Source organism: Hydractinia symbiolongicarpus, chromosome 4 (assembly GCF_029227915.1).
Source record: "Hydractinia symbiolongicarpus strain clone_291-10 chromosome 4, HSymV2.1, whole genome shotgun sequence".
NCBI lineage: Eukaryota > Metazoa > Cnidaria > Hydrozoa > Anthoathecata > Hydractiniidae > Hydractinia > Hydractinia symbiolongicarpus.
The window spans coordinates 15,724,912-15,738,591 of NC_079878.1; the positions used below are offsets into that span (position 1 = coordinate 15,724,912).

The following is a 13,680-nucleotide window of genomic DNA, read 5'->3' on the forward strand; positions in this document are numbered from 1 at the left end:
AATGTGTTTTGTGATACTTGTTTCTTTAGAACTTTTTATTATCAATAAAATAAATATAAAAATAAAGATAAAAATGCAAGAAAAATGTCAATTTCAGATCAAGAATTTGTGTATTTTATTCACAAGTTGTATCTCGAGTTTGGGAAAATAGATTGCGAAGCGCTAATCGCGATCCCTCAATTTGATAGCCGTAGGTTCACATGTAGGTTTTTTAATTTTTAAGGTGACAATATATATATACACTGTTTTTTATTGGCAAACACTTCTTTTTACAGTGTATTAGGTTGATTTAGTTGTAGACGTTCGACAATTTCTTTGTTGATACGTTTTGACTTGATTTGCTGATTTTACCAATTTTAGTATTGAAATAGTCATTATTCTGGATACGGTTGATTTCCTTGAAGTTACATTGGATTTGACAACCGAAACACACAAACCTTACAAAAAACAAAAAACACTATCCTGTACATAAACCCAAAATTAAATCACCCACCTAACGTTCTGAAACAGCTTCCCCAATCAATATCAGATAGGTTATCTCAAAATTCATCCAATGAAACAATCTTTAACGAAGTAGAAACATGCTATGAGGAAGCATTCAAAAAGAGCGAGCATGATGCACAGCTTGTGTATAAAACTACACGAAAACACGAAGCTGACGTGCAACAGACCACGTAATATAATATGATTTAACCCCCTATTCAATAAAGTTGTCCAAACAAACGTTGTGCAACTGTTTCTGCAGGCTGTTGACAAGCATTTCCCAAAAGAAAACAAATTACACAAAATTCTAAACCGCCACACAGTAAAAGTGAGCTGCATTTGCACCAGTAACATGACAAAAATAATGAAAGGTCACAATTCAAAAGTTACACACACCGATGAAACTCATGACGAACCTTGGTATTGGTGAGACAAAAAGAACTGTCCCATGGCAGGTAGATGTGTTGTGACATCATTTGCGAAAACAAAGAAACAAAAGCATACATTGTAATAGCTGAAGGGAACTGGAGAGTCTGGTATAGAAACCACTGTTAATCTTTCAAGCTTGAAAAATACGCAAAGGAAACAGCACTTTCCCAGTAGCTGTAGGAATTAAAGAAAGTCAACTTAAGACCAGAGACACATTGGTCAATCATTAAGTTTGTGCCATCATATACCAACATAACGAAACAATGAAGTTTCTGTTGAATGGAGAAATTGATATACTTATGGAAACATCAAACAACTTGTTAAACAAAAGAAATGAACTGACGTCAAAATGCTGGCATGAAAACAAATTCCTTTCAGGCAATTGGAAAAGTAACGATTAGTGCTTAGGGATTTATATAGAAAGCTGTAATCACTATAAAGGAAGTAAGTTGTATTAACATTGTAGTTGTATGCCTGATGATTGTAAATTCGTAAAACTTATAGTTGCATGCGTAGTTGTTGTGTTTTTTCAAACCAACTAAAAGTTATATCACTCTGTTTTAATATTTAAACGTTATGCGAAATTTGTTATAATTATTTGTGTACTCTAGATCAATGGAAAGTGCCTTTCAGAAGGATAAACGTCTCATATACGAGAAACATATACGGTGATGTGCTGCATTTTCAAGAAATGTTAAGGTCTTGGACAAACCTTAATGACGAAATGTCATGTGTGTTACACAAACCTGCACTTTAGTCCACCCCTTTTTCACATGCTACATTCATTTTGATGCAACCGATTGATCTGGCGGCAACCAGAATGTCTTCATGGACTAGAGTCACCTGACACCTCTATTGAGGCCAGCTGAAGCTAAGCCAGTCGCAAATACACAGGCGCTGCGAGTGAACGTGCAACAACGCTGGTCTGCATAAAAGCAGGAGCACGCTTACAGTCGAGTGCAGAAACTTCCATTCTCTCCACCACTCATACAGCCCTCAAAAAACAATGGAGAGAAATGCAAAGTATTTAAAAACCTAAAAAATCTACATACTCGTTGTCATAGCCAAAAAAACTAATTAAAAAACATTGTCATTCACCTCTTCACTTGTACTACCATCACTCAGCGAGAAAAGTTTCCTTTTCGAACGTGTACCTGGTTTGTATCCGCACCATTTTCTTTGATTTGGTCGTCTGTCCTTTTCCTCCATCCACATTCTCACAGCATTTGATGAGTCATACTTCTTTATAGATGGTCCGTCTTTGAGAATCCTTGAAGTATATTTTTTCCTATTCGCTTGTGATGACTTTACAAATAGTAATAATAAAAAAAAACTTAAAAAACTTATTTAGTTTTATATCTTTTAGGTCTTTTTTAGCGATAGCATTTGTTTGTGATATAATTGGCTTATTAAAATGCGCAGCCTTACTTCGTTTTTTAATGGCGTAACACATTTATAATTTTTTGATGTGTGATCATGATTAAGAAACTTCTATGATGGCACATGGCATGGCTATCATTTAAAACTGTTTTAATTGAATAAGCCATCTTTTGATAAATACTTATAATACACACTTTGATGACTGAAGTTCGAAGAATTATTTTTGTCAATTGAATATTTCGAACAAAAGAAATCGGCAAAAAATAGTAACCATTGTTCATGAACTTTCATGATCATTAGTTTTGATTGATGAATTATTTATAACTTCCATAATACACATTACCCAAATTACATGTTTCTAAAGTTGATCATACTCTGCATCATTGAATTGCTGCCTGTATAAGTTTTTAACTTAATCCGACATGTAAAAATGCTGTTGTCAAACTTTTTAAGAAAATAGTTACTCATTTTTTACAAGTTAGAAACAACACTCAATGTTTATAATTTTTATAACCGCTGTGGAGAACATACTTACTGAATGCCTTTTTGGATTCAGTGGGTTGATGTAAGTTTGTTAAGAGGGACAAGGAATGGTTGGCCACATGACAGGATAGACTGTTTTTCTGCAATGTATTTTGCATCATCAACATATAACTTGTTATGGTTACTCAAATTTTAACAGTGGGTGTCTGCACATATTATTTTTGATAATCTAGCGAGTCTAAAATTCAAACATCTATCCCGGCACGACCATTCAACCCTATGTTGTACTATCTGATATCTTGCTATTAAATCATTTACATAAAATATTGTCTACACTATCAGGGATGGAAACCTGTAAATCTATTAGTAATTTGTGTTTTTATAGGCGAACTTCGCTTTGATAATACACATGCTGCCGATGTAAAAGAACTGCTTGAAAACCTTGCACAAATAACAGGTAATATATATCACATATGCATTGTTTTTCCTCTTCAAGAATATTTGAATTGTGTAGTGTTTGAGTTAAGTCTTCTTTTAAAAAGAAACATTTTATGCATTATGAATTCTCTTTGTTGTTGCATATTTTGATTAAGTTTTTTCATTCTCCATGTGGTTTTATTTTCTTTTTCTATCTTTTGTTCTTCACCACAATCTGTCATTCTTCTCTCTACACAATTTTTTATTTATAAATTATTGCAGATTTAGTTTCTAGTTATATATACTATAGTTACATTGCTTAATTTTTTTAATTGTTGGTAGGGTGGTAGGTAGTAACAGATTTGAATGTAAGATTTTATCAAAACTTCCTTGGAAGTTTTGATAAAATCTTATATATAGCCATAATCCTTGCCAAGTTAAATTTCAAATAAAATTGGCTTTCAACATTTATTTATTAGCTCCTTGCTCCTTGTTCGTAACGAGCCAATAAAACAGGAAGAGTTTAAAACAGATTGAATTTTTGTGGAAATTTTCTGAAACATTCAAATTCCGAAAAAACCTGGAAACAATTTTCCACTGAAAAAGATTTAATTAGAATAGTTTCATTTCTGAAAACTAGACTTCATACTATTTATATTTTTAACCTTGCTAATACCTACCACCCTACCAACAATTAAAAAAATTAAATCTACGATTAACTATTTTATATATTATCTAGGTGGCCGAGACAAACAAGGTTTTCTATTAGTAACAATATTAAAAGATGCAACTTATGAAGACACAAGCATTGATGATATAAAGAAAGTTCTGTTGTACCTAACATCAACAAGAAGGTAGGAAAAAAAGTACAGAAAGATTACTGTTGTTGTTTTATTTTGCATACTGTCAATAAGTTGTTATTGGAAGGATTTTATTGTTGAGAAACCATTAAATGGCTAGTTTTAAACATCAGTTACAATATTATTTTAATCCTCCATTTAATCACAAACCCGTATGCTGCTACAAGAACACTCTTATTCTTTATATGCTGCATTGTTATTTGTTTGTTCATTATGGTATTTTCATTAAAGCGATCCAGTAAAAATGAAACTGTTAGAAAAAAGCCTTTAATATATTTTCTGGAATAAAAAAAAGTAAAAACGTTGGCAAATCATTCTGTTTTCATGTTTTCTTGTAGTCTGTTTGGTGGTTTTAAGTGACTAATTTAACAATAATGCAAACTTCTTATAACAGCACATTACTTCTGTTGTAAAAATGTTTGGGCGAACTCAAAAGCTGGTCTAAAGCTGTTTTATAAACGTGATTGTAATAATAGTTTTCTTATTGAAATGCTCAATTTTTTCTCCCCAGCAGACATTATGTGAATTAAAGCTAACAAATCAACATCTAAATCTTTTTAAATATATTAATAGCTAATGATTTATATTTGCTATTTTCTTCATTTCATTTCTGTTTTTTAAATGTATATATTGAGAGTCCATTTGGTATTATTTATTTCAGTGTTTATAAAACATCTATGGTAAATTTAAAGAGAAAATGTAGACTGACATTTCTTAATTTAGATACTCACTTTGCTAGAAAAATCTTTTTAAAACTCAGGGATTTATGTTGATTTGAAATCACACATAACGAAAAAATATTTCAGTCTACGCGTTCCTGCAAAGAATATGTCGATATAATACCGATTCAGATATTAATAAAAAAATAATAAGCTGTGTTTCCATCCAGTTACACTTGCATGTTCGTAAATTTTGTATTTGAGGAGAGCAGCATAAAATTCAAACCAAATTGTTCATAAAACTAATTAGAACATGGTGTTTCAAAAGAGGAAAAAAAACTAGCCAAGAAGAATAAACCCAGCCTTTGAAGTTTTAAAAATACACTGCGTAGGAGGTTGTCAAACTTTCTGCATGCTTTACAATTTTATCAAACATTCTGATCACTACAGAAAAAAGCTTCCTTTTAAAAATGGTTTATCCTGTGTATGAGAACTTATTTCAAAAGAATATGCAAAAAGAAAATAAAGCTGAATATAAGTTTTGATTTTGTGAAAGCCGTGTGAAAAAATAAAATAAAAAACATAAATTTTATATTTTTCAAGAAGTAAGAACTTTATATATGTCAATACAACATTGTCCAGGAAAAACACAATAAATTAAATGACATAAAATTCTTAGCTACGATTCTTTAATACATGGCGAAATACACGTATTGAAAATTTTTTCGGTTGTTTGTTTGTTTCGCTGAGAAAAGAAAGAAAAATTTCCCTGCATAAAGTCTCTAAATTCTGGATAGCTATGAGGAACTCTAGAACTAAACAGAAAAAAATAATGACTTGAATCCAGTGTGATAAAACTTTCCTAAAGACCCCCGTCGCCGCCGTCCTGCCGAAAGGGTAAACCAACATATCACACTACTCCGTATGTGTTATTTAAAAATAGCTATGCTAGCTATAAGAGAAGAAAAACCTACCTTTATTGCCTTTGTTGCCATTATATTGCCATTATATTTAAGATTCGGATCGTATCCGAATTCTTATTGAAACCGGATGATTTTCCTCCTTTTTCTTTTTTCTTTGTCCGGCAATTTGACCAAAACCCCATCGATGCCGTTTCCGCTGCAGGGGCAACTTCTTGTAATGACATATAATGCAACCAATCAGGTTCGATTATTTTTTGTGACGGAAAGGACCACCAATCAGGGTTCAGGCCGGCTTTTGCTTTGTGTTGAAAAATAATCCCGGAGGCTGTACCCGAAATATATCTCAATTTTTGACACATAGTTCACACAAAATTATTTAAAAGTTATAAAAGTGTTAAATAAGGTTACATTTAGGGTAAAGGGGCTATTTCATTCATACGGGGCCCTAGTAGGTTGTATTGTTACTTCCTTTATTCTCCTCATATGTTACCCCCTTGTCATAAAAGCAGAATATGCTGTCGTAAACATAAAGTTTGTTTTTAGAGGAACTAGACTGGCATTTCTGTCATGGTAATGTTCTGATCTGACAAGCTTTTCTGAGTAAATTCGTCACATGAGTGATAGTCAGCTAGCTTCTTTATTTCCACTCACTTGGAATGTTGAGTATCATTTGACGTTGTAAAAATGTTGTAAAATATGTGGATGTACTTTGAAAGTGGCAAAATTAAGGACTTAAATAGTGAAGCTGATATGATACTGAAAATGGAATAGTATACAACCACTTGCATGTTAAATAAGAAGAACTTTACTGAATCCTGAACAATGAAGAACCATCTTCTGTATTCAGTTTGTTGCAAGGTGGAACATTAATTAATAACCATCTCTGAAAGTTTAATAAAGTGTTTTTCTGAGATATGGCGTACATGTCGAATACAGCAATGTGTAGTTAATTTTCAAATTTCATCTTGTGCACTTTTTATCGAATATGAAGTGCTATTTGTAATAAGGTACAACACACGTCCTTGTTCTTCAACCATAATTTAATACCATTGTTGAAATCATCCAATAGTTCAACATGCATATTCCAATACCATGGCAATGCAATAGCGATGGAAATAGCTTTATTAAAACTGAACAAGCAGACAAAGTTGTACTGTTGAACTGTTGAATTCGTTACATAGTTCAACATGTGTATTTGAACACTTTGCCAATACAATTCCACTTGTCATAAACATCGATTACCAGACAAGCTTTAGTTTCATAAACCAGTATGTACACAAAATGGTCAGTTCTTGTATGTTGAATTTCGGTTCGTCAAGTTGCAAGAAAGAAGTACATTTTCAGATCATACTTCCTAACACTGATTTACCTATACTCTGTCGTATCGTCGATGTAACTTGGAAAAAATGAACTAAAAATGAACAGCCACTATAAACTCTCAGTAAATGTTTAATCGATACTAAATGGATTAACAATCAACTAGTGAATGTTTTGCTTGTTTCAAATGTGTCAGCTAATCGTGGTGACAATGTAGGCACATTGTCACATGTATATATGGTCTAAATACATAGTGAAAATGTAATTTAGGACAGGATCCTCACGCACTTATTGGCACTATTCAAGAACATTTTTGACTTTAACTTAAAAATGTACAGTAGGTTCGGTGGAAGTGGACGAATGCAAGCTACGAATTCGAAATCTTTAAGCCTGCAAGGGTTTTTTATTTTCTGTTTTAATGCTAAAACAATCAATTTTGTTTCTAAGTATGTTGCATTAATATTGTTTTAAAGTGGAAGCTTCACTGGGAATAATATTGTGTGATATATTTTGGCTTTTAGATTCTATAAGGAGGTGCATGAATAATAGAATTGTAAATATATAGTATTTATGTTTAATCTTTTCGCCAAGTCTTAGCAACAGATAAAGTTAATGTTTTTTAATAAATGTGCTGATAATTGAAACTAGATGGACATTTGGAACATTAAAAAAAAAATGCTACGTATTGACGTTATATGTATATATAAAAAACGTAAACAATGGAAAATTACGTCTAATTAAATAAATACAATGGCACTGACCTGATGATATTAAGTACGGGATTATCACGCAAGACGAAAAGGCTCTCTTTGATTTCAAATAAGAAACGGTTATTCCCATACGTAAGAATACTGAAATTGTCAAGAGACGGAGCGTAGTTGTTGCATTATTTTAGATGGTCTTTAATAGCAGATTGTTGCGTTGACAACGATTTCTTACCTGTTAATGGTGTAACACCAACGTGCTCGCTTATTCTAACTTTGACATGTCTCGATGTCTCACCTATATAGGTGGCATTACAGCCACCACACTTAAAATTATATATGACACTCGACATCAATTCTTTTGGCCTTTGATCTTTATACCGAAAAAAGTTGGAGAGGCGAGTGTGTGTTCTAAAAATAACAGAAAGGGTACAACAATTAGGGTTACTTTTAATGAAATTCTGTAGCCTAGTTCTTGTCTGCAAATATACCTTACCTAAGTAAGGAAGTACAAGTAGAAACTTCTTCTTTTCGACTGTAGGAACGAGAGATTTTTCACAATGCAAGATATTATAAAATTGTCTAATGACGTTTTCCAAGAAATTCTCAGGATAGCCGTTACGCAGAAAAATGTCCTTAAGTCTAAAAACTTCGCTGTGAAAAAAGGACCAGTTTGAAGAGATATTAAAACAGCGATGTAATAAAGTAAAGACCAAATTTATAAGTTTTAGGAATAAAACTATTGAAATGAGTATAAACCCCACTGAAAGTGGGTTTCCTATAAACTGAGGTAATGAATTTATTACTATTGTTACATGTTACGTATACATCGAGAAAGGCTAGTTTGTTATCGATTTCTATTTCTGCATTAAAAGATATACTAGGATGACAAGAATTTAGATATGCTTGAAATATGTCGATGGAGCAAGCAGACTCGCCTTTTCCAGCCATATTTGTTTTGTTGCATAAAACATGTGCCCTGGCGCGTAACTAATGTATTGTCCTAAAATTCAAAATGCTACATAAAGCTGTTGGCTGACTAAAAAACGGAAAACTTTGGTTTGTGGAACTGTAATGTTATTAATTTTACATTACTATTGCTTCTCTTTATGTGTTTTACTAAGAATAAATAGCTAGCTTTAGTTTTAGCTAAGTGTTCCCAGTTTAAGTATATTTAACTGGGTGTCTTAGCTAGCTACTGTTACCTAGCTAATGTTAGCCTCCAAGTCCAGCTCACCATCCCATTGGTAGCCCAACCTATGACTTCTGTTGTTATTCCTCTTTTTAAATTATCTATAGCTAACTACTATAGTTTCCAAATTTCTCTTCTTTTATGAGCACAAAATTATGATGTAACAAGCTAGCTAGCTACCTACAAAATCTCCCAAAGACTTGAATTTGTATTTTTATGCCCATAGAGTATAGATGAATTCCGTTGTTTACATTTTCAGTGGTAAGCTCTTTCAGCTTTGGCATTTGCGTGGCAGGGAAAAAGATTGGGGTGCTAGATAAAGCAAAGTAATTATCAGTTCATTTCTATTGCTTGCGTAAATATTAACATTTTGAGATAAGTGTAAACGTTTTTCTCAATTGATTGGTCTTTAAGTAAAATTCCTGCACGAACGCTCAACCTGAAACTGAAAAGATATTTGGTGTGATTATTTTCCACCCATCATGCAAAAGTTCATTCGCCATTTTGTAAAACGCGTGCGATACAGGCATTAAGGTTAATCTTTGTTGCGCATTTATTTTGCAGTAGAAAAGCGGGGGACGTTTTAAATCGTGAACCCCAAACAAGATGATCGAGCGTGTACTGGTATAGCGACTCTCTCAATCTTAACTTCCTTTTCTACATGTCCGAAATAGTATGCAAGACTATACTGTCGTTTTCATAAATTTATTTTTTTCAGCAAATAGAAAAAAATATGCTTCGTTTTGAAATTAAAAAAAAATCTTTATCTGCATGGTTTAAATAAAACTTCAGGTACATTTATACAGAAAAAAAAATTATACCGCACGTGGGTTTCGTTTTTAAAATTGTTTGAATAACAGTTGCGGCATAAAGAAAATAATCCATTAAATTTGGACCTGCTATGGTTTCCAATTGTTTCGTCAAATGAAGAAATTATCTACAATTAAATCCTTGATAAATTGTCTGTTCCGCCTGTAAGTGCAGTTTTGCAGACTTGCGTCATCCGTGCTCCATCGGCGTTCACCTCCGCATTAGTTAAGACCCGCTTGGCTGGATTTCTTGTGTAAGACCTGGTTACCAACGACGAAGGGGCCAGGCAAAAAAGATTTATGTCTACGTAGTTTTTTAACTAAGTCAGGAGTCGGTGAATTAGCTAGGATGGTCAGGTTGGCTATGAATAGGCTTGCTCGTGGATTTCAAGGACCAGGACTATTCAACAATTCTAAGATCTAAAAGTGTCCAACCAAGACGGAAATCTATCGGACGTTTTAACCAACGAAAGTTCTAAGCGAGCCACGGACATGTCTGACCAAACTGGAAATGTGGCAGGCATTTTAATCACATGCCTGAAATGATTTAGGTGTGTGCCAAGGCGCACGCCTTTCCTGAAAAAGATGCCCTGATAGACTAAATGTAAAGTTTTTTTAGCGAAAAATATGGCGAGCAAAATTACTCGCGTGGACACTCTGACGCAAGCAATTAATTGCTCGGGAGGTTATTTGCTCATGGCAAGGCCTGAAATCCCAGCATTTTTTTCCTGCCACACGAAAGCCAGAGCCAAGGAGCTTACCGCTAAAAAGTAAACAAATGACGTCACACTGGAATTCATCTATAATTTTTTTCACATTACCTGTGCACTTTACAAGGGGGACCACATGCAATATGACAAGTGGAACGGATTTTATAGAATTTAAAGTGTGTGTGTGTGTTAAGTTATTTATTATTGTTTTGTTTCTGATTTTGTAATCTCTGAAATGACTGATTTTTCTAAATGTTGGTGTGTTTCATAACCTTTTTGTGGAAGATTGATGGGTAATGGCAATATACGACATGCTGAATAAAATTATTTTTGTTGATTTAGATGTGTTTCTCAAAAACCAATCTGTTTTACATTTTGTGTAAACTTTTGTTTACAAACCGTATACAATGTTTCCAAAATAATTATTTTTTTTAATTCAAGTTTAATCTTTGCTTATTGATTTTTTGACATTTAGGTTCAGAATTGTTTGTAAAGGGCAGTACAGATCATCATATAAAAGAAAAAAAATTTTGTGTTCTTAACTGGTATATTTTTACATTTTGTGTAAATTTTTGTGGGAGAGAATGATATGCAACTGAAATAACTGATTTTTGTAGATTTACATTTAATGTTTTCTAAACTATGGCTTTTTCATATTTTTGTATAAGCTTTTAAGGGAAAGACAATATTTAAAATGTGTAAAGAACTTATTTTTGTTGATTTATGCTAACTCTTGCAGGCCAACTTTTTGACATTTCAGAATAAAATATTGAGGGTTTTCAACATAATCACTTAGAAGATGTACATATATGAGATTTGTTATTTTTGACATTGTTATTATCTGTGTTGTGACTGTTGGTGTTCTTACTGTCGGTTTTGTGAGTATTGGTGTTGTGAGTGTCGATGTTGTGAGTGTCGTTTGTTGTAACTTTTTATCAACTAGATTTTACACCTTGCAAGCTGTTCTTTTTTTATTTTTGTTGACATTTTGTGTAAGATTTTAAGAACATTTTTTTGTATATGCATTGCTTACGTCAGCAAAACATCTAAAGCAACTTTTTTTTTAATGGCCTTTTGCCTAAGTGATTTTTCACTAGGCCTTATCAACTAGTGTCATAATATTATTTTTTATTTTGATAAATCATTTTCTAATAAAATAAACAATTTAATGGTTATTACAGATGGTCCGTAACAACCATATACGGAAGATTCTTTTCTCATGTTTTATAGTTTTATTATCTATTTTCATCTTTGCAATCTTATTGTGTCAATAAAATGAGTGGTAGTAATGGGGAGGACAACGTTTTATGTGCCTTATTAATTGTATTTTTTTATATTTTTTCATGTTTTGTTGTTGTTTGAAAGTAAGAAAGATAAAAAAAAAGAAAAAAGGAGAAGAATATCATCCAAATTTAATTATAACATTTTTTTACTGTTTTTAACAGCATTTTATTAATTCATTCCTAGATTGTAAAAAACATGTCAATAACAATAGGTTAGAATAGGTTAGAATAACATTCAACACAAAATAAAATTTGTTCAGATTGAATTTTAAATGTGTGTTTTTAAGTCATTTGTTTTGGGCATACGTAAAGTAATGTAAGTATGTAAACACTTCCTACCATATTTTATTCTTTTCATAGTCGTATTCTTGAGAACTAAAGTTAAAAAATAACTCAAATAAAAGGTAAAATAAAAAAACCTTTCATAGTAACATTTTAAGTAATAAATTTCATGATCAATCCTTAGCGTAGTTAGCATTGTAATGTTAAATATCGTGATCAGCCGTAGTTCAACTTTCTGTATTTTAATATACATTAAATATTTTACAAAGTTTAATACATGACTTTACTCACAATTTTTCCTACATGGGTTTAAATTCCCTGCCGAGAACTTTTATGGAACTTGCTCTTCGTATGTTCCCCACGCCAAAAGAATAGCGCGGTGTACAGGGGTAACGGAATCTTATTGTTACTTTTGTTTTTCAAGGTCTGCATGTCCCGCTGCTCAATAATTTTTAAATTTTTAAATAATTTTTATTACGAATTTAAGACAGGGGAAGTTCGTAAGAAACTTTGATAATTTTTAAAATATCCAAACATGCACCACTTGCAAGGTCATCAATGAGGTTTCGTTCACAGAGTTTTACTTTAGAAAAACGTCACTTAGGAAGATTTGAACCAGCTGTGCAGCAGAACATTGCATCTAAGTGCAACCTACTAACCAACCAGGCTATTGCGACAGAACTGATTTGTAAATATTTAATATTTAATGGAAATTGGTAACCTTTATGTTTTTCGGTCTTTGCTTTTTTGGTGTGTTAATTGATACAAAACATATTTTTTTACCACTATTGCATTTATTTGAGCAAAATTGTATATGTTAATTAAACAACAGCACTATTGTGAATGTAATGTAGTTTCATCTTTTTAATAGCGAGATATTTTATGTAGCATCTGCATCTTGTTGTATTTTACAACCATTCTAGTTTCTATAAAGAAAACCCACCTTAGAAGTAAAATATTTATAAGCACATGTTGCATAATAACTAACCATATGTGCCTAATATATGTAGATGTCAGTAAAATATAACTTACAGCCATTGTTCAAGAACAAAACAGTATAATTCTTTTTCTGGAAAATCCTGGTGATCACAGTGAGATCTGAAGTTTACTGGTAAAGTCTTGGAACTTTTTTTGATACTGGGGAACTTACTATGTTCTGCATTTTAGTTTCCAAAAAAGTTCTGTAACAATTTTTAAGTAAGGTAATAATTAAAGCTATAATATGTTAGCATTTCAATGTCTTCTCTGTCTCTCTTTTTGTGAATAATTCAAGCCCCAACCAAATATGTCTTTATACAAATTGACCTTATGAAAATGCTTTGAATAAAATATATTGCCCGTCATGGCCAAAACAAGAACTATTGTCAGTGGTAATTAAGGTACCAACTCAAATTAACAAAAATTCAGTCAAAATACTTTCAAGTATTTTAGTCACCAGCACAAAATTTGGGCACTGTGGTAGAATCTTATCTTTTTTGCTGACAATGAGAGATAATTAATTTATCTAAAAAATGTTGACACAGTGACGTATTTTAAATATATATGACAAATAATTAGATTTGTAAAATTCTTTGAAAGAATATTTATCCTTAGTTCCCACTCTTAACTTGTAAACACAAATTATTAATTTAATTTACTTAAGTTATTCGCACAAGTTATACGTTTTAACTCTAATCACAACTTTTCAATATATGGGTGGAAATTCTTGGTGTAAATGGCAGTCCCTTTTGTACTACCTTTACCAATGCA

The 13,680-nt window shown here is 32.1% G+C and overlaps 1 protein-coding gene across 3 annotated transcripts in view; it reads left to right on the forward strand.

The window, feature by feature from the left end:
- Positions 1-13,680, forward strand: part of LOC130641573 (triple functional domain protein-like) — a 72,722-nt gene that overhangs the window by 15,590 nt on the left and 43,452 nt on the right. For all 3 annotated transcript variants that reach the window (XM_057448436.1, XM_057448438.1, XM_057448437.1), the window contains exons 2-3: positions 3,161-3,232; positions 3,932-4,046. In XM_057448436.1, the coding sequence (XP_057304419.1) occupies positions 3,161-3,232; positions 3,932-4,046 (187 nt within the window). The remainder of the gene's footprint in view (positions 1-3,160; positions 3,233-3,931; positions 4,047-13,680) is intronic.